Source organism: Mycteria americana, chromosome Z (genome assembly GCF_035582795.1).
Source record: "Mycteria americana isolate JAX WOST 10 ecotype Jacksonville Zoo and Gardens chromosome Z, USCA_MyAme_1.0, whole genome shotgun sequence".
Lineage (NCBI taxonomy): Eukaryota > Metazoa > Chordata > Aves > Ciconiiformes > Ciconiidae > Mycteria > Mycteria americana.
The window spans coordinates 63,560,458-63,581,683 of NC_134396.1; the positions used below are offsets into that span (position 1 = coordinate 63,560,458).

At 42.7% G+C, this 21,226-nt stretch overlaps 1 protein-coding gene across 2 annotated transcripts in view; it reads right to left on the reverse strand.

The window, feature by feature from the left end:
* Window positions 1-18,507, reverse strand: part of ACO1 (aconitase 1) — a 38,450-nt gene extending 19,943 nt beyond the window's left edge. The window contains exons 1-4 of one of the 2 annotated variants that reach the window (XM_075526817.1): window positions 18,340-18,507; window positions 7,317-7,437; window positions 5,399-5,567; window positions 1,898-2,035 (exon numbers count right to left, since the gene is read on the reverse strand). In XM_075526817.1, coding sequence (XP_075382932.1) covers window positions 1,898-2,035; window positions 5,399-5,567; window positions 7,317-7,413 — 404 coding nt within the window. In that variant the 5' untranslated portion in view covers window positions 7,414-7,437; window positions 18,340-18,507. Of the gene's footprint in view, window positions 1-1,897; window positions 2,036-5,398; window positions 5,568-7,316; window positions 7,438-8,663; window positions 8,683-18,339 lie in introns of those variants that run through there. The other variant, XM_075526818.1, reaches the window with a different exon arrangement.
* Between the last annotated feature and the right edge of the window lie 2,719 nt (window positions 18,508-21,226).

The following is a 21,226-nucleotide window of genomic DNA, read 5'->3' on the forward strand; positions in this document are numbered from 1 at the left end:
ACTGCAGGCAACCAATGAAAAGGATTTAAGAAATCTTAAGACTATTAATACCTGAAGTCCGGTTCAAATGTGAGTGCTAATCTGCATATTATATATGTGGCAGGCCTAAAACTTGTAGCTTGGGAAAAGCTACACCACATGTTACACCAATGTGAAGTTTCCAACACCTATATCAGAAGCAATCAGCAAAGCAGTAACAGGAACCGGAACACAACTGCCCTGCAACTTCAGTTAAAAAGAGATTATCACTGATGATACAGTGCTGCCTGAAGCCCCTGTGTTTCCAAGCGGACAGGGCTAACAAACTTTTCACTTGAATCAGCTGCCTAACTTAGGCCTGAAGAGTTTGGAAAAACTGAAGTGCAGGGCTAGCCAATGTTCTCTCCATATAAACAGGAGCCTAATAGAAATAAAATAAGGCTGTGACAAAAAGTAATTATTAGCAAAAAATTATCTAAATTAAGTCCTGGATACTACTGATAACATAAAATGAATGTTATTAAAATAATACAGAAAACAAATCATAACAGTTTATTTTGTCCTACACTAAAGATGAAATCATATCTTGTTCACAAAGAAATACACTGTTTCCCAAAGATCTTAAAAAAATGTGATGCAAATCAAAAAGAAAAAAGGTTAGGTTTCTAGTTTAATAGATTAGTGCTAGAACACCTGTTACCTCAGAGATCAGTCTTTAGATTATTATTTCCAATTTTGTGTCTCTTTCTAAACTCCTTAGTGTTATGTTAACATTAAGAATAGATACAGCATCTCTAGAAAAAAAGTTAAAGGGAGTTGATTTTCAGCAGTTACATAAATCAAAAATTTTTGGCCCTTTTTCTCCCCTGCCAACTATGAAATGGCATCAGTGAGAATTTGTATCCATACTAGTCTACAGTTAAAAAAAAGTAGGAAAAAAGTTATGTTTGAAAACTGTCTGGCAACATTCTTCTATGAAGCAGGCTTCGCAATACATTTCTGCTCAGAATTTAAGGATTTTTATTCTAAAGAAACCTCTAAATATTGGCACTTTATGTCCTTTAATTTCTACCTTCTAGGAATTTTCTTCTTTGCAATGCTGTAACTTAAGCAGCTTGCTTCAAAACCAAAATCTCCTACAGAAGATAATAAATATGCAGAGTCTTTTAGCAGGTTTGCAGTAACTGCAAACCAAAAAACTTCAGGAGTTTGGAAGATGGAAGGAAACCACTGAGAAACATGTAATTGCAGGATCTGTTTGGAAGAGCAGTTCAGTAGGCCCATGTTTAGATATCGTAGAGGGCAGAAGGACCCCTGTGCAGAGGCCTTTTATTTCATTGTGGGTCTAGTGAGTGCTAGTGAGTGCTCGTCTCTTTGTAGCATCCTGAGGATTGAATGGCATTATGTTTCTTTCCTGTACTTATAGGGGCCATATTAATCAGTGTCTTGTGCTCTTCTGCATGGAGGCACTGAACTAGCAAACAGTTCCTCAGAGCTGGGCTAGGGCAGCTCAGGTCTATTCTTACATAAATAAGGAAGAAAGGAGACATTCTCTCTTGTCCTTTCCAAAAAGCCCTACGGGGTCAAAAAAGTGCATGTGGAAAAAAGCTATTTCTGAGCAACTAATAATAATATAGTATTATTATGGAATACTATGATCGCCACAGGTCTGGACTGAGCCTGTTTCTATTAACATTTATTCCAGGCTTGTGCTGCCGAGATGCACCACAGAAAAAACAAAATTCCCCTGTCTAATTCACAGCAACTGATACAACAGTCTAACTTAAACACTTCTTAGAGTCTAGGATGTTATAGTCCAAATGCTAAGAATATCACCAATGGAACTACCTTTATTATCAGTAACTGGATCCAGCTTCGTTACTACCGTTAAGAAGTAAGAGCTATTTTGTAACCTTACCGCCTGTTAAAATCAACCTGGATGGAGTGATCTATCACTAGATCAGCAGGACAGATAGGATTGATTTTTTCAGGGTCCCCACCAAGTTTCTTCACAGCATCACGCATCGCAGCAAAGTCAACCACAGCAGGTACCCCACTAAAACAGAAGAGAAATAGGCAAGGTGAAATAATCTGGAAAAGAAAAGAAAAAAACCAACAAAACAAACACAACCAAGATCCTGACATGCAGAACAGACACCTACTGTCCCATACAAAGCAAACCACAGCCTTACCCTGAGTCTTGGGATCATTACTCCATGGCAGAGACAGTACCCTTGGGAAGACAAAGTCAGAAGAGCAGAAGGGACAGAACTGTATCTATATCGTTAGCACTGTAAGACTGAAAAGCTAAAACTGAAATTCATCAAGTAACAGAAGCAGTTTAACATGCTTGGCTGGGAATCTGGAAATTTAGTCCTAGTCAGCATTCCTTTGGGACCTTGAACTGGTTTCTCTTCTTTTGCTCTGTTCCTCTCTCTCCTCCCCAGTCTGTTTAAAAAAGAAGGGGGGAGGGGGAAAACAACAATATCCTTTCTTTGATTTTGCTATTTTTACTTAGCTGATTTTAACGCAAGGGTAATCTCTTCCAAGTTTTGCAGAGCACATGAGAATCTTCTCCATAATTAGGGCTGTTTCGCACCTTCCACACTTCAAGTGAAACTGACAGAGCAGGGCATCAGATTCCTTACATTACAAAGGACATGACTGCAGAACATTTTTGCAGAATAACTGTATTTTCAGAAGTGGATTTAACTGCCCTGGCAGATCACTGGACAAACATGAAAGGCAGAAATAACGTGTACCATTCATCTTTACTAACAAATTCTTGTACTTACCACTGACAAAAGACCTTATATCACAAACAACATTCAAACATCACGTTTTCAGGCTACAGGCCAACATTCACTTCTCTGCCTTCTCACATATCTTGTGACAATTCTGCAAGCCCTTGAACTCCAAGTGACTCAGAAAAAAGTTAACAGGCCTTTTTCTCTGTTTGTATGTCTCATTCATCCAAAATGATTTCTAAATCCCTAAATTAAGCCTTCCTTCCTAAGTGAGGTAGGTAAACTATACAGACGGTCAAAGTAATGCACGTGAGAGTCTTTCATCCATCCTCCACTTCCAAACCAAGTTCTTCATAAGCAAACAAGGAGTAACCAGAAGTTCTGGCACCTCACCACCCGTCTCACCCGACAGATCATACACGTTTCCGTATTTATTTTAACAAAGCTTCTGGTGCTTCTCAGCACATACATTCTCAGCTTCTACAGAGGTATGTACTACCATGACATTTTTCAATCAGTTTGGGAAACCCTCTTGCATAGCAGCCTATCTGATTTTGCTAGCTGCTGAGACAAAAAGAGCTGTCTGATGTGCTCATAAGGATCTCACATCATTCAGTAACCCACTGAGAACACTACATTTCTGCAAGAGCAGCCCAAAGCAGTGAGAGTTTATGTTTTCAACTCTGATTAGAAGGAAGCTATTCTGATTTTAAAATACATCAGAAACAATGCAAGAATAGAAAAGGCTTTGTAATTCCCACAGAATTTTACCTTGAAAATCCCGAGTGTTTACAAAAGCAAACAGAAAAAGGGTCCACATTATCTAACTTTGACACGATTAACTGATGTTGTTCAGCAGTTTGAAGCAGTTTGTTGTCCAAGGATATGCATATTCCAAGGAAAACGGAAAATGCTATGTTACGCTATCTAGGTGGATTCGGGGGAGGACAGGGGTGGCAGGAAGAAAGTGGAAGTGCCAGCTTACGAATGTTACACAATTGAAAAGGAACAGACACAACATTCATCTACAGTCTTAGAAGAACTCAGGATAATTACAGAATGATCAGTTCTAGGAAATTCGATAATTCTAATCCAGGGGATGTGAATGTAATTGTTGAATGGCTTCTGGAAAGTTGCCAAAGCTGCCTTTTCCAAAAGATCCCACTCAGGAGCCTGTTCAAGAGCTCTTTTTTCATGAATGTAGCTGCTCTGCAGACTTATAGGTGAATTTTTAAAACTCAGCAGGAGAGTAGGGGGCAAGAAAGAAGTGCAGTAACAAAGGGAATAACGTTTGCTTGAAAGTTTGGCTTCCTCTGTGCTCCAGCTTTTTAAAATGTTAGCAACAGCCAGCGGGTAAAAAATAGCAAGGAAATCAGCACTTTTTTCAATTGAGGCTTTGCCAATTTTTCCTAATGTCTTTAGGAGTAGAGCTGTACTGGGTCTCTAGGCCTTGGCCAACCTTTGGGAAAATGCAAAACAGAAGACATGACAGCTAAAACACCTTACTGTTCTGAGAAATAAAATCAACTGACAGCTTAGCAGCACAGAATCATACAATCATAGAATGGTTTGGGTTGGAAGGGACCTTAAAGATCATCTAGTTCCAACCCCCTGCCATGGGCAGGGAAACCTTCCACTAGACTAGGTTGCTCAAGCCCCATCCAGCCTGGCCTTGAACACTTCCAGGGATGGGGCATCCATAATTTCTCTGGGCAACCTGTTCCAGTGCCTCACCACCCTCATAGTGAAGAATTTCTTCCTTAGATCTAACCTATATCTACCTTCTTTCAGTTTAAAGCCATTACCCCTTGTCCTGTGACTGCATGTCCTTGTAAAAAGTCCCTCTCCAGCTTTCTTGTAGGTCCCCCTCAGGTACTGGAAGGCTGCTATAAGGTCTTCCCAGAACCTTCTCTTCTCCAGGCTGAACAACCCCATACTAAGCATAGGGCTTACCACAGATGAACTGAACTCTCTTACAAAGACAGAGGACAAAGGAACAAAGGACAGTGGACTTGCAAGTCAAATGCTGTATTAAAAACAGTTAGAAGCTACTGTTCCACCTGAAAATTGACTTTCCACATCTACCAGGGACTATTACATGCTGACACATGGGGAGTAACCACAAGCTGTGATTTTCAGAGTCCATTAGGTAGGAATCGGAATTTGTATTTACAGGAAAAAGTAGCCGTTCATTTTTTCAATAGCAGAGAAATTTTTAAAAATACATTTGGAATAATATCAACTCAGAAGAGAAAATAGTGACGTGGGTTATAAATGAGAATTGAAAGTGTAGCAAACTGAAAGCAAGAGCCCCAGGGGCAGGGGGAGAAGAGAGACACCACCACAAACCCCCCCAAACAACAACAAAACCCCTAAACTCTGAATTCCCTCATGTGGATGCAATTTATCCATCCCATTTTCTTCCCCTCTGTTTCGAAGAGTTTCATAAAGATATTTGTTTCTCCATCCCAGAAGCACTTCATTTAATGCTCTTAACATGAGTGTTTGCCTCCCTAAGTGTTGTCTGTAGCATGACATCCAGGAAAGCTGAAAAAGGTCTTTCCAAACATTTCACTGCTATTCTTTCCTTCAGCTCACCCCTCCACCCCAAGCTGAACATTGCTGCACTTTCAAGAGCCCCTCTTCCTAGCTTTGGAGAGCATCAGACTCACGTGAAGTCTTGCAGAATAACTCTTGCAGGCTTAAACGGCACTTCAACATTCTTGTGTTGCACCACTTTCCAGTTGAGAATATTCTCAACATCTCCCTTCTTCACTAGGAACTCGTCACAGTTACGGATCGCTGCTTCCAAGAGGACTCGAATAGAAAACGGCAGGCGTGCTGCATGGGTAAAAGGCAAAAAACAAATTCAGTTTTTACCTTAGGGCATATGTCAGCAAGTGCAGGGTTCCACGCCTGGGGCAGATGGGTCCTTGAGTGCTGCCCCCGTATTCTCACAAGGCTATATCCCAAATTATCAGATACCCTTTTCTAGCCTCCAGCTTTGTCAGGAGGTCAGTGCTAACTGACTTGTTCCACTCAATTCTTTGAGCAGATTTATTATGTCAGTCCCTGTGAGACAGTAGATATCTTTGCTGAAAAGGACTATTTTCTACAGGTCTTACATCCTTCACAGCAATACTATTCTGAAAACATGCTGTGTTCACCTTGTTTCTCTGCAGTTTCCTCTCATTCTTGCCACTGAACACAGGCATACAAATGCAGTAGAAAAACATAATTTTCTACCTGACATGTTGGAAAGCATAGCTTTAGTGGTCTAGGCAGTCTCTTCTTCTCCAGAGATGGAGAATGAAACTGAACAGCAGTAAGACTGTGCATCTGCTAATCTTCTTTTACTTCAAGATAGAAACACTTATAGAAGATGACACAAAATATTATTGGAGCAGTCCCGACAGCTTTACTACAAGCAATGGGTGTGAAGAAAAAAAAATAAAAGTTTCTCTGTCCCTCCTTCCCTGGTCCACTGTAATAATAGCTGTTTGATTTCCTCTCAGAATATTTACATTCAAAAATATCTCGAGAAGTTTGTCCCAACTTTCTACACAGGGCCCCCAAGACACAAAAGTCACTTAATCGCAGTGAGACCTCATTACTGGTATTGTAAAAAACCCGCCAACTATTATTCAGGACACAGTAATTCAGAATCATTCGGAGGTTTTTGGTTGTTTTTTTGTTGTTGTTGTTTAGGTTTTTTTTTTTAACCTTCTCCCCCTCTCTCCACCACATTCTTCTATTCCTAAGTTATTCCATTTTTCTGCTGGATAGTGAGAATTGCATCCTTTTTTCTCTAAAGAATCTGGAGTTTATCACTCCTAGAATCCTGGAATAGATCAACTGGTAATACTATGCATGTATTTGCCTATTTCTTAAGACTCATCTCTGCTTTTCACACACCAAGTCCAACATTAACTGATTCCTCATTTACACGCTATCTGAGCCTGCAATGGATATGCCTTGCTGACATTCAGAGAAAATGGTCCTCCTCTTGCTTCCTGAATTCTCCTTAATCACCTGTTTCCTTTTTGAAAGAGGAAAAATACCCACAGAGACAGCTCTAAGCTATAGGTACTTGTTTTCTAAGTCGGTGGCACAGATCGTAAGATTTTTACCAGTGCCACATGGCAGATGCCTAAGTACATTCAGGAAGTGTCAGAGGAACTAAAGAAAAAGCCTCCTCAGAAAGGATTTTCTAGCCACTACCCTTCTAAAGCTGAACAATCTTTCTGGATGATTCAGTCATATCAGTGTTAGGTCTTTTCCAGCCTTTCACAGTAGCACAGCAATATATGACAAAACTTTTGCTCTTAGTTTTGCCTAGTCCTCCTCATCCACTCAAGAAAAACAAGACTGCTGTGTGCACAGCATGCTGAGAAAATAATACTGTGATCTTGCCAGTATTCCTGTAGTTCTAAATTTTCAGAATTAAATCTTGCTAAAATTTTGTTTTCAAGAACCATCTTTTGAATTCCTAGTTCTCTCCAGAGACCAAATATCATCCAATGTTGCAATGTCTCTTCAGGTTCTGTTCATCAATGTTAATGAAATGCCTTCCTTATGTTGTCAACGTACCGTATCTCACATCTTCCAATTTGCTCAGATTAAAGAACTTCTTCAGAGGCTGTTTAGGGTCCAGTGGCTCCACAATCCGTACAAAAGGGTTGCTCATGGTTATTCAACACCCTTAGTGTCCCTAAAACACAAAAGAAAAATCAAAGCCATTTTCACGGCATCTGTCCTGCATACAAAGTACACGTCCCACAGTCCCACAATGTATCTGCCCCACACAGAAGGCCTGTACCAGACAAAAAGGTACTGCACAGTCTGTGTTAGTCATGCCCTTTCCCCTACAAATCTACTTGTAATACGTCCTCAGAGATAAAAGGTCTGCAGGAAGGTAAGAGCATTGTGAAAAATATGGATGGTTTACATGTGGTAAAAATACGTGGTTTACAAAGGAAGTTCAACATCTGCACTATTCTCTTCTTTATGCTCTTTCTAGACAGCCCTTTGTGCCTCTGTGATCCATGAACCACCATGACAACGTTGTCCCATTTCTTAAGTGGCATTGGTCCAAAGCTAAACAGACAGACATTTGCATTCAAAATTAAAAACAATTCAACTAAAACAGAAAATACGATAGCTTTACTTGAGCCAGAAAATGTTACAGTCTAAGATTACAAACCCTGACTATCAGAGACACATGGAACCCTCCTGATTTCAGAAAGATTTGTTAGGGTCGCCACCAAAAAGAAAAATTAAAGTAGACTCTATTGTAAACATCATTTTAGTTAGAGATCTTTTCTTTTTTCTGGCTATCCTAATGGTTTACTGGATAGAGCATTCCACTGGGACCTAGGACTTTTAGGGTTCACTTATACAAGTTAAGGTACCCTGAGATATTCCCAATATCAAGGCCAACTAGCATAGGGGGGCCTAAATTCACTCTAGAAAAATCTCTCAAGCTCCAGAAAAGATTAACTTCATGCAAACTGCCTATATGGAACAGTTCCTAGGACACTCTTAAGACCTGAACTCTGCCCAGGCCTCTTTTGGGAGCACTAGCTTAAGTCAACACATGCCAAGGAACAACCTAATGATTTAATAGTTAAGGACAATTCTCTTCCAGTGTCTGGCAACATTCCCAGTCACGATTAGATTTTTTTTTTTTAGAAGAGAGATAATCACAGGCCTGATTTTCAGATCTGTTGTTGGTTTCCCACAGGATGTTCCTGTCTTCATTCAAGTAACATTCTCTTCCCTTGCCCCAGTTTTTCAAACAAAACAAAAAAAACCAAACAAGGTCTGAGATGCACATCCTTTGACAGGCCTTGGAGACTGGTGTAAATGGATACACACAGTCCAGTATTTGTTAAAAACAGTTAATGCAAGGCCAAAGAGTGAATTAATTTATCTCACCTGTCAGTCTCATTGACTGTTCAGGGAATATTATTATGTGGAATACATTTATGGGGGATTTTTAAAGTATTCCAGCACAAATCACATTTCACGTATTTTGAAGACAACAACCAAGTTAGAAGTTAGATTGAGATGGAGAGATAGCAGAAATGGTGACAAAGGAAGGTTCAGAGTGTAAAGCAGCAAGATACTGTAAAAGAATGAAAAAGTCCCAGAATTCTGTTAAACAAAACAATGGAAGTTTTTAGATAAAAAGTTGAATGCCCAGGGAAGGCAGAAAGGTGGGCAAATGAACAGACTGCAAACACCACCCGCCCCAAAACATATCACCTTTCACATTCCCATCTACAAGTTATTTTCCGAGATTCCTCTTCCCAGCTTTGCAGATACCCATCCCACGCACAAGCCCATCAAGTTTTAGGTGTCATCTTCTTTAAACAGCATGAACTACTCAGCTATTCCTCTTCTAAGCAAACTCTGTGCTTCTACGATTGATCATGATCAAAATAAACTGCTTCCTTCCTCTCCCTGCCAGCTATGCTCCTGATGAGCTTTATTTTGTGCCTTCCAAGCTGAGAACTTTATTTTATGCATATCTACTTCTCATGGGAAAGTCTAAAGGTAGCTGAAGACAGAAAACACTGGGATATCCCCTGACAGATAAAGCAGGAGATCATTACTTGGATATGACCACAACGAGTCCACTGTACTCAGTTCACATATTTTCATCTAAGAATAAATTGCAGCTGTAACATTTCCCATCCAAGTCAGTGCCTTGGCAAACCACAGCAATTCAAGATGCTATGACACATTATCTTCTCGTTACATTCCTTTGCCAGACATCACCTTCTTTCCTGAACGCAGCTTTTTTACTTCACAGTATGAGATACTTCAGTACAAACCTGCTTTCACCAGAGAGTTACACAAATACGCCAAACTGTGGCCTAAATACATGTTCTTTTCACCTGCCTGGTCACACTGTTATGAACCTTGTAAGCCGTTTAGAAATCCCCACAAAGAGGTGAAGTATCTAGAAAAAATACTAACTTGCAGCATTGCTGTAGCAAATTTCACAGAGCGGAGAAACTTCAGTCATACCAACTACTACTTCCAGACAGTAAATTATAAACCAAGTGGCCACAGCACAGAACTCAAGCTAGTGATCCACCAAAAAGACACGAGGGAGCAATACTCTGCAGATTGAGTACACCAAAATTTTTTAAGTAATCACTGCAATAGATACAGATTAACTTGTGGTTGCAGCACAGAATATTTATTCACATTTTGCAGGCACTGAAATGTAAATATACAAACAGGCTAGCATGCTGGGGAGCTGACATCTGCCTGCCTGGGATTGGTGCAGTGCACAGGGTCGCATGCACTGACCATGGCCAGTGCCACATGGTGCCACGGTAATAGCTGATCACACGTACCAAAGGCGGCACTTGATCTTCTGCCTAACAACCTCCAAACTGTTTGCATGGAGGTCACATCTGAAATGGGATTCCTCATAGTGACCCTCAGGAAGACAGAACTGCAGATTAAGAGGTTTCTAATGGTAACAGCCACCAGCCACCCACACAATCAGTGCTCATTCCTGGCCTTGGAAAACAGCAGCCACTCTTGCCCAAGCTATTCCCCCTCTCCAATTATCCAGGCACGCGTTCTTTAGCGTTTGTGCAATTCTGGACACAGCCCTAGAACTCCAGGGGTTTCAGCTGACTGAAATCTATGAAAATGGTTCAACTGGGGAGTTAAAAAAAAAAAAAAAAAAGAGCAGAATCTCATTACTGGAACCTTCTCAAAGGGTTACATGACTTGTATAAAGTGTACCAGACAAACAATAGCTTTATTTTAGCCCTTCCTGTGCCTACTAATAGAATTCTGTGAACACTGATAATTTGGCTCATACTAATGCTGATCATCTTTAAACCTACACTCCCTAACTATGAATTTTGTTTTCCACTCACCTTGTTACATCAGTGCAGTTGCTTAGCACTGTGCCACCCAGCTCCACCTCTTATCAGAGCATGCCTTGAATTCACCCACAGACTGCACGTCAGCTCATCACAGAAAGTCTGATTTCTGGCTTTTCTCTCTCCCAGCTCCACTTCTCTCTCCACCAGAGAAGCAAAAGTGCAGAAGAATTCTAACCATTAATACCAGGAGGGGCAAATTTATTTGGACGAGGTTGTAACTTTCCAAATATGAAAAAAGGAAGCTGGTTTTTGTGCATGGAACATTTGCCCTTCAGAGTAAACAATGAACCTTGGCTGTAACAGCTGTTCCACACTGTCTGTATCCCTAGATATGACATGGGAGGGTTCAAATTTCTCTGGCAGCACAAGTTTTACGTTGTGATACTTGAACAAAGCATTTGCACTAGCAAAATCAGAGTACAACAACATTCCTCACTTTAGCTGTATTGAGTGGGTCAGCAAACTCAGCTTTTACCATGAGAGCTCAGATGTTTACTAGCAACAAAGATCAGTGCAAAAATGCCTACTGGCTGTACTGTGTATGTGGATCCCTACGGCGGCCTGAAGACCACACCATCTGATGATCACTACATAGGAAGTATGCACAAGCCCAAGGGGACAGAAGGAAAAAGATGTCTGTACCCTCATCTTTCCTTGTCTTCTCTTAAAAGTTAATCAACTAAATTAAATACACTCAAAGCATATTAAAGTCTCATGCAGATCTCCACAAAAAGGATTAAAGTATGTAACTTAAAATCACTGTTTTTTTTAAAGAACATTCATGGGAGATTTAAACATATGTTGCATATGTTGATTTCAAATCTTAAGTTGATGTAACTGCTCTGAGTGTCCAAAATAAACACAGTACTAGTCACATCACAACACCTTCTACTGGAAAAGGATTCAGTTCAGTAATTGAGGTATTCTTTAAAGCATGTTCTTGATTGACTGTGTGTCCTGGACTCTACTTCAGACCCCTTTAAAAGCAGCAGTGTGACTTGGAACAATTTCAACAAGTTGAAATTTTACTGAAATGAATGGAATTGAGAAAGCATCCTGATATAACCTGTAGTTTTGCACTTGCAGAAATTATCTCATGCAGACCGTAGAGAGGGAAAAGGTGTGCTGTTCAGCCTCCCACTATACCTAAGAGAGAATCTGAAGACACCAGAGCTGATCTAGACATCACCTTAACATATTATTCTACTCTCTTTAGAGCTGCAGGAGAGCCTGAAAGTGAAAATGAATACAGCTAATCAGGCTAAAAGCAACAATCTTTCTCACACCACTAAAAAAAATATTTTTTTAAAAACATAACTGCTCTTAATCTTCATTTATTGTACCACATCAATACCAGCAACAATATTGGTTTGGGTTTTTTAGGGATCTCAGGGACCCCACTCATCTCTCACTATCCAGAATAAGAGAAAACCTTAGCACATGGAGTACTTCTCTGCTAAAATACAAGCTGATAGTAAATCATGCTCTTTCTGAAGTACATGACATGAGGGTTGAGAAAAGACGTTTATTACAGAAGTGCCTGAGGACAAACCAAGGACACAGATTTATTTCTTTTGACCTGCAGAAAGGAAGAAAAAGAAAAAAAGCCTCTAGATGAGACAACTTCTGTCAAAGCTTCAGGCCACAAAGCAGGAACAGAACAGGCAGAGTCATCCAGCATTTTACTACAGACACGTTAATCTCACTCAGGGAAAGTGAACATGTCTCCACCACTGCCTTTTCTATTCCATCTTTAGTTTCTTAGTTGCTGTCTTTCAAATTATGTGAGGGTGCCCACATTATTAACAGGAAGAGTTCATTTTAAGCATCTATTCATAAAACTAAACACCTCACAGCTTGACTAAAATAGATTTCAAGTAGTAAAAGTTCTTTTTCCTGGAGAGTGGGTAAATTCTTGGCCACCACTGGGAAGCACCCACTCAACAAAGGAGCAGTTTAATTTGAACACTCTACCAGACGCTAGAAATGCTAGAAAAGGTTACACTCAGCCAAAGCAAAGATGGTATTTTATCAGCCATCATGAAAAGGGGGAAGGCTCAGACTTGCCGGTACTTGCAGGAAATCTGTGAAGAAACTTCTAACTGAAAACTGGAAAAAGGAGAGGTGAGCTGGTAGGACTGCTATGATGAAAGACCTCGCCTGGTGATAAGCCAGAAGACACGGGGAACACTCATGGCCTTGCTTGGAAAATACAGCATTTTCCACCCACGTTGAATCTGATCTTACCACCTTCCATTGTGATTATCACTCCTCCTCCTCCTCCCCCAAGTTACTTCCCTTAGTTTTGTCCACTCAACTGATTGACATTTTGCGTGTGTGTGTGTATCTGTACTTAGCTGCTTGATTATCACTCCTCCTCCTCCTCCCCCAAGTTACTTCCCTTAGTTTTGTCCACTCAACTGATTGACATTTTGTGTGTGTGTGTGTATCTGTACTTAGCTGCTAAGTATGTGACAAGCATCTCTAAATAGCAAAAGCAAGTAACGAAAAAATCTAAGGGGAGCTGCAGCAGAGCAGCAGGCTACTGAGTTGTAAATCCATCAAGACAATATTGAGCATGCATTTTCTGACATTATTAAGAATTATATATAGCTGAACAGCACTTCTTAAGCTGAGGGCTATTGTTCAGGTCCCCAACAGAAAATGAGCCTCTGCAATTTACATAGCTTTTCTCACGGTTTCACGTTCTACTCAGCATAAGTTATAGATCACCTAGCCATGAACAAAGATCTCTTAGCAGGTCCAGCATGTAGCAACTTCTGTCCTATTGGAATTCCAACATGCTCTGTGTATGCCTACCTTGCTTGAAGCAAGGCAGGAAAATATCTATGTTAAGCGTGTTGCCAGAAGTCTGCATTTTTCATACGGAAAGACAACCTCTCCAATATTAGTCAGGTGCCTGAAGTAGTAAAACTTTGGTAAGTAAATCCATCCACAATTCAAGTCAGTTTAGAAAAAAACCTAATACAGATATTTGTGTGGTAGAAAAAAAAACACCTTAGTTTAAATATCCAAGTTGCCTAAGAAAAATGTTTTTGTTACCCGGGGCGGGGGGCAACCACACCACAACAAAACAACACACACACACACAAAAAACCTGGCAAAAAAAAACCCCAAAAAAACACCAAACAAAAAAACCCCACAAATGCCCCCAGCATTAGGATAGAGTTCAACACCACTACTAGAACAAGCAGAGTCTTGTTTTATAACGTATCTAGCTATAATGACTTTCGGATGCACACAGAACAGAGGAGTACAACTACTGTTGCAATAAACACAGATTTCTTGTTTTGATTAAGAGAAGCTCTTACTATTTAACACTTACTCTACCTGTGACAGATAAGGCCACTAGATAAGAAATATACAGGGCTGCATTGCTGTAAACAGTCAGTGACAAGATTTCAGTGCTAACAGTCAGAGGTTTGAGAAAGAATCTTTGTTTCTCTGTTACACAGAGAAGTCCATCATTACATACAGATCCTTAAACAGAAGCCCACTAACAATTTGATGACTGAGCAACTATTCTGCTGGTATAAACCACACCTTTATTGCACACTGGAAGAAAATGCAGTAATACATAAAGGAGGGGTTTTTTAAACACTCTCTAAGCAAGGTTTCAGGGAGCCCCTTTCAACTTTAATGCTCCAGAGGAACTCTGTACTGGAACACAAACAGGACTCCGGATTGCAGACTTTACTGCTTTCTCCTGATGCCTAAAACTTTGACTGCAATGCTAAAATATTTCTTTATTTAGAGCCATAATGTGCTATACTTCCAGTGCATTGGACAGGTTACTAAGTGCATATTCCTATAACCTGTATATTTCACAGGCTGTCATAAGCATTCTGACCATTTCACTTTGTTAGCAGCGCTGTATTGCACATTTAGTTCTGCTGAAGTAAATCTTCAGCAGAACTGAAGATTTAGTTCAGAGATCAAGCTTGTGAAATCAAATCTTTAGGTCTTAAAGTAACTTCAGCTCCAAGTGAGCTGGAAGTTTAGATGCATGTCCAGTTCCAAGGTGTGGATATTAAACTCCCTCAAGTCATCCCTCCTGAAAGCCAAATGCTACCTCCTCCCTCACTTTCAACACAGTTAGTTCACTTACTGCTGAAGGGACAGTCAGAATGCTTCTCTTGTATACATCTCGCCAGCTTTTGGTGACCCAGGCAAGCACACGTATCTAGTATCCTCAGCCAGCCTCTGGAACGCAATCTAGCCTTACAGTTAACAAAGTCCAGATCCTAATTAAGCAGGCATAAGTGTCAAGGGAATGCTGTGTCAGCAGACTCACCACTGAGTGTCCTAGTTAAAAAGTAGAGACTAATTTTCTTTTTGTTGTAGGAAAATGAGCAGTATTATGCCTGAGAATACAGGGAAGCTTATCTGGAGGCTACGGAACACTGAAAAATGAAGGCTTGACGTTTTTTCCCCCCCCTGAAAAGGCAACTCTGAACTTTAACCTATTTCCTACCTCTGTACAAACTTGCTGTTCATTTCCCTCATGTTAGCAGACTCAGACTGTTCATTAACAAATATGCAGCGTGGACCAGTTTTAACGAAGAACCAGCTTTCAGTGTTAGTAAAAAAAAAAAAAAATCCAGTGTAACACACAGAAACACGTTCCCACTGATAAGTTAACACAGAAGCGCTGCAAGAAGTCTGGAATACAGAAAGTGCTGTAAGTGTGTACAAAGGTTTGGTCTGAAATTTGGTTTCAATTTCAGTAGGCAGGATTAAAAGACATCTCAGTATTGCTCTGTTTGTTTCGAAAGGCTTATGCGAAGGGGGAAAGGAACACAGCAGAGGTGCATGGGAAGGGGAAGCAAAATGGGAGTATTGTGAATCAGCCCTCCGCTCACGCCCTTACCATCGTACCAGCTCTGTAAACTGCTGTCTCTGCACCCCTAAAACTCCTTTTGTGCAACTTGCCATCTGAACTGTTTCAGAGCTATGAAAGATATGTAGGTGGAAGGAGTACCCCTTCAGGATGAAGAACTGATGAGAAATACTGTTGTGAAATAAATCCGGCAGCATGAGGAAAAAGTCTTAACTTTTCATGCCATTTCAAGACAAATCCTGAATTTGTGCTCTGGAAATAATGAAAGATAACTTTCTCACAACAAAAATTGCTGCCTACAATCTCAGCAGCTATTCAACTGTTCATGTAGATGAACCCAGCTTTCAAACACCCATGGCTTCAGTCTGTAAGCAGAACAAATGTGTATCTGATAAGATTTCATCAATTCCAACTAGCTGTCACCAGAGTTTACTAACCAAGCTCCCTGGGAAGGCAAATTAAGTTTCCACAAAACATTTTTAATTCAACTGGCTTTTTCAGAACAGTTTTCCACAAAAAGGCTGGGGGGAGGACACAACAAAAAAAACTCCAACCAAAACTAAACAACCTCTTTCACAAGCTTCTGGAGTCCTGACCCTAGAACTGTGGGATGGTCCCAACTCCTGTGAGGAAGTGCCAAATACCTAGAGGAAATCTTCTGAACTAACCACTCCCTAAGGCAGCACTGAAGGCAAGAACCCTGAAAAATTCTTACCTCCTATTCACACAACCAGAGCAAACTGGAAATTAAGACTCCTCTCTACCTTCTCTCTGTTTCAAAAGAAGGAAAGGGACCACTCTTCAATTCATATCCTTCCAGTGATCTTAAGTGGATTGTTACTCCAGGGGGGAGAAAATTTCCAGCTACTATGTGGTGAAATCCTACAGTGAGAGCCTATGTTGGAAAACACTAGCAAAAGAGATATGCTGCTATTCTTACTATTTAAATATTAATAATATTCCTTCTGTGATTTTCTGCAATTATTGTTTCAGCTCTTCCACCATTACTATAAAAAATTCATTGAATATATCAAAGCAGGAGTGTATTATCCTCTGGCTAAAGGGAACCAGAGAGAAAGAAAGGTGCCAAATTATAAATGTGATATGACAAAAAATGCAGTTTGAAAGCCCTACAGTCTTCAGTTCAGCAGTAGTCTGCATGATACACTCTGCAAAGCACCGCTAAGTGGTCAGACTCCTTCATACACTAAAAACCTCTCCAGGAATTTCCTCTACCTTACAAAGCCCAGGATGAGTAAAGTATCGACAATTTTCCGAATAACTCCTCACACACACAACAGATGCTGGAGGGCACAAGAGTCAGCTGCACTTCCTACTCTATGCACATTAAATTCCTCTTACTTTCTTTGAAGAAGTAACAATCCCCAGAAGTTTATTAGGACATTCTGATGGAGCACAATTGCCTTTAAGCAAAGCAATACTAAATAAACATTCCAGTGTTAATATGTCTCTAGGGTGGTCTTCCTTTACTTCGGTATTGTGGATTGATAATGAGCCAGTCTGAACAATAGCAACAGCACTGAGTGCTCAGAGATATTAATTCAATTCCAATTGTTTGGAGAGAGAATCCTCTGTTTTAGACCACCAAGTTTCCTGCTGATACTAAAGAATACTGAAGTCCAGACCTCTCCGTCTCTCCCCCCCCGCTAGATTTAGAGGTGGAAACCAAGTATCAAAGTACAACTTCCAGTTAAAAATAAGAGGGAACTGTGGTGGTGTTATGAAACATAGCAATGCGCTGAACAGATACACAGGGACTAATCCGAGCATACACCTAATCCAGATTCTGAAATCGGGCATCTCCACAGTCACAGTCCTCAGCCAGGTTAGACTACAAGGCAAACACCTGCATCTGTGGTACGACCTCCATGACTGTTATTGTCACAGAGCACGTGCACCTGCTGTCTGTGCCATGAATGCAAACCAGATTATTTTGTCACCCAAAACAAAAAAAAAATATTAAAACCCATCACTTAACCTTAACATAGGCTTCACCTTCTAATGCTTTTCTTCCATCCCTTCTCTGTCTTACCTACTTATGTTGCAGTTTTATTGGTTTTTTGCAACACAGCAGGGTTGCTGTGTGCTTGATATGTACACTGTGTGCTATCCTCTACTATTTAGATACTACTGAAATACCAATACACAAGGCTGGAGTTGTTCCAGCAGGAAAATTAATGAAAAAGCTTTGCCTAGATGAGGATAGGGCAGCACACCTTCTCTTCCGTTCCCGCTCTTCTCCTCTAGCTAAATCTATTCTTCCTTCTCAGGCCTGCAAAAGCTGACTCCTGTACCTGCTGTGAGCAGGTTCAAAGCCGGGTCTCGGAGAGACCAAATCGCAGCCGGCCGGGCCTGGCCAGCCGCTCCGCTCGCTGCCCCTTGCAGCGCGGCGGGGGGGCCGCACAGCCTGCTGCTGCTCGGAGAGGGTGTCACGAAGCCACCCCAGGGCTGCTTTGCGAGAGCCGCCTTTCCCCCGCAGCACCCAGCCGCTTCAACGCCCCCTTCCAGCCCCCACCCCGGGAACCGGGGCCGGCCGGCCCCCCCGCCGCCGGGAGGCAAGGCAGGATCCCCTGTCCCGCCGCCGGGGCGGCCTGGCCTTCCTTGCCGCCGATCCCCGCCCTCCGCCCGGGCCCGCACCCGCCTCAGCTCTCCCCCGAGGGGCGCCCCTCAACCCCCCACCTTACCCCGCGCCGGCAGGGCCCGGCGCCGCCGGCGAAAGGGGGCGCCGCGGCAGGGGAAGCGCCCTCAAGGCGCCCGAGCCGCCGCCGCCGCCGCCGGGATGGGGGGAAGCAGAGCGGCCAGGGGCCGCACTCACCGGGGAGCAAGCAGGAACAGACCGCCGCCGCTGCTGGCCGTCAGGGGCCGCCGGGCGCAGAGAGGGAAGGGGTGGGGGCGGGCTGGCTCCACCCCGCCGCCCTCAAGGCCGGCCGCGGCGGCATGGCGGCCGGCGGCCTGAGCGGGGGAGGCGGGAGGCAAGGGAGGGAGGCCGGGCGAACGGGCAGGCAGGCAGCTGGCCGGCCGGCCGGCCGGCCGGCCTGCGGGGGCGCGGAGCGGGCCGGCCTTCCCGTTCCTGCTCGCAGCCCTGGCCGAGGCTCGCCCCTCACGGAGCCGCTGCCTTTCTGGGGCGGCGCCTCTCCCCGGGGGAACGAGGCGAGGGTGCTCTGTTCTGTGTGGAGGGGTGGCCCCCGAGGTCTGGGGGTAGGCTGAGTGGTGGCACCGGGGCCGAGGCCGCATCTGGTCAGGCCGCTGCTGCGGGCCGAGCCATCGGGGTCGGGGCGCCGGCCGTGGTGTGCTTTGCACCTGCCATGTGTGCTCCGTGTGCTCCCTGCCTGCGTGCTTGCTCGGGCTTCCGAGGGGGACCAAGAGTGCCCTCACTGAGGGCAGGCCCTGGATATGGTGGTCGAGCAGGTCTCGCTCGGGATACTGCCTGACGCGCAGGACTGCTTCCTCGTGGCAGCGCCATAGGAGCCGGACCTCAGGTTGTATCTCGGGGCCTGGGGGAGAGCTCGTTGGCCTGGCTGTCAGCAAAAACAGCCTGATCCTGGCCAGGATCGATATCGTGACGCCAATATTGAAGAACAATGTCAGAGTACAGGGCGTCCCAGAGGATGTAGTTAACGTGACCCCCACAGCTGAGTGCTACGGGGTGTTTTTCACTGTCCAGCATGCCCCCAGTCAAACCACATATGGTTTGGGCCTGAATAAAGTAAATTAAAAAGCATCTAATTCTAGGAAAATCATTAGATAAACAGGAAAGGGGGAATTAAAGATACACAGGAGTTGTGTGGAGAGAGTGTAGATGTGTCTTATCAGTCTGGAGAAGGTCTTGGAGACCTGGAGAGTGGCTAGGAGACTTGCCATAACCACTGAGAGTCAGAGCTGGAGGAAGAGAAGAACCAGTAATGTTTTGTTTTTTCCCTGGAGAAAGTGCAGGCTAAGAGCAAACTGCTACTTGCTGGCTTTGCTGCAGAGGAACAGGTCTCAGATGAGCAAGCTGATGCAAAGAGTGAAAATGAGAGTGCTTTGGTCTGCTCGGAAAGAAGGATGAAACCTAGAAAATGCCCAAACAACCAGTGCTTTCCTGGTTGTTTGCAGGTTGGATTCCTGCACGCTGACCTGTGCTGGCAGATCCTCCTGCCTACACACTGTCCAGCTGGAACTTGCAGACCAGGGAAAATCAGTGGTACGATCTCGGGGTCTAGCAAACAAGATATGTTGTGTAGGGTTGTTTTTTTTTTTAACTAAATACTGAAATGCTGGCTTTGGCACACCTGCTGCTGATTTTACTGGTACAGTTAAGACTTCTAGGGCCCCTCTGTAGTTAAAGCTACTGTTCTCTGACTTGATACCTCTAAATGTCCTGTCATCTACAAAATACAGTACTTTTGAGTTATCATTCAAAATGTTTTCCAGGTTGGCCTGTTTTCAGTTTAGCATAAATATCTCGTGGAGTAATTCACATGCACTGAGTTCTCTTTGTAGAATTGAATGAGTTTTTAGAAGATATGATTTGTTTTAACAGATGGTTAACTTGGACATGAAACTGGACATTCGTTCATAATATTCTTTTCAAACCTTTGGCCAGAGAGGTTCACAACACTGAGTTTTTCAGAACAAAGTCATATTTGTAGTTTGGCAGTGGAAGGAGAAGGCCAATGTTTTTTTCAGGACACCACAAAGGAGTAGATGACTCTGGTGGTACGAGAAGTTGGAGAATTTCTAAAACCTCTTAGTGCTTTCCTTAGAGATGTTTGTTTCCTTGTAGATGTTTCATTAATTGATAGAATTTTTTATTTTTTTATATATTTAGTTAATAGTAATTAAAGCATTTCAGTATGTTCCTCTTGGTGAGATAAACTCCTGCAATAACTCTTTGGGTCACTTCCTTCTGAAAAAAGGATTGTGATTTTTGTTTCTGACAGAACAGACGTCCAAGACCCATGTGTGTCACTGAGTCTTGAATCATTAATAAAATCCTTCATACCTAGATACCAAAGCAATTGCTTCAAAATCTGATTGACCTGAAATCTCTTGGGCAAAGAGCAAAGACTAGTGAAATAGCAGGTCAGCAACAGAAATGAGGAATCCATTCATCGGCTCTGACTTCTCCCAGTGAGCATCTGCAAGGTTTGTATTTTCTGTTCTGTGTGGAGTGGAGGCCCCCAAGGTTGGGGCATGGGAGGGAAGATTTCTTACCACAGAAGGAGAGGCAGCACTGCTGCAGCATCTGCTGGTTATATGTAAGGACACAGAGGCTGCTGGGGGATTGGAAGATGGGCTGTTCATTCAAGGGTTTATGGTAATGCTGTCTGAAGGTTATCACAGGCTGGTGCTTGCAGCATGAATATTTGAGCCTGTTGTTCTTCTCAGCGGGGCTGAGTTTATAATCATGTGGCTTGTTTAGCAGATCATTAAAAGTTCATGGGTTTGTCACTCTCCCAAGACTGCAAGGAGGTGAGTACTACATTAGATCTGTTGTTTGTAAGGAAGATCTTTACTGAAATGGGTTCTTGGTTTTAAGATCAGATTGCAAGGACGTCCAACAGTTTTCTTGGGCAATCATGCATTGTGCTGAATCAGGGTTAAAGGAAATGACTTTCAGTTCTTGCACCAAAGACGGACACAAATAGGAGTAACAGTGCCTTTCATGTTGCAGTCATGAGTGTCCCAGTGCCTGCAACTTCCTCGTTTTTAGGGTTTTT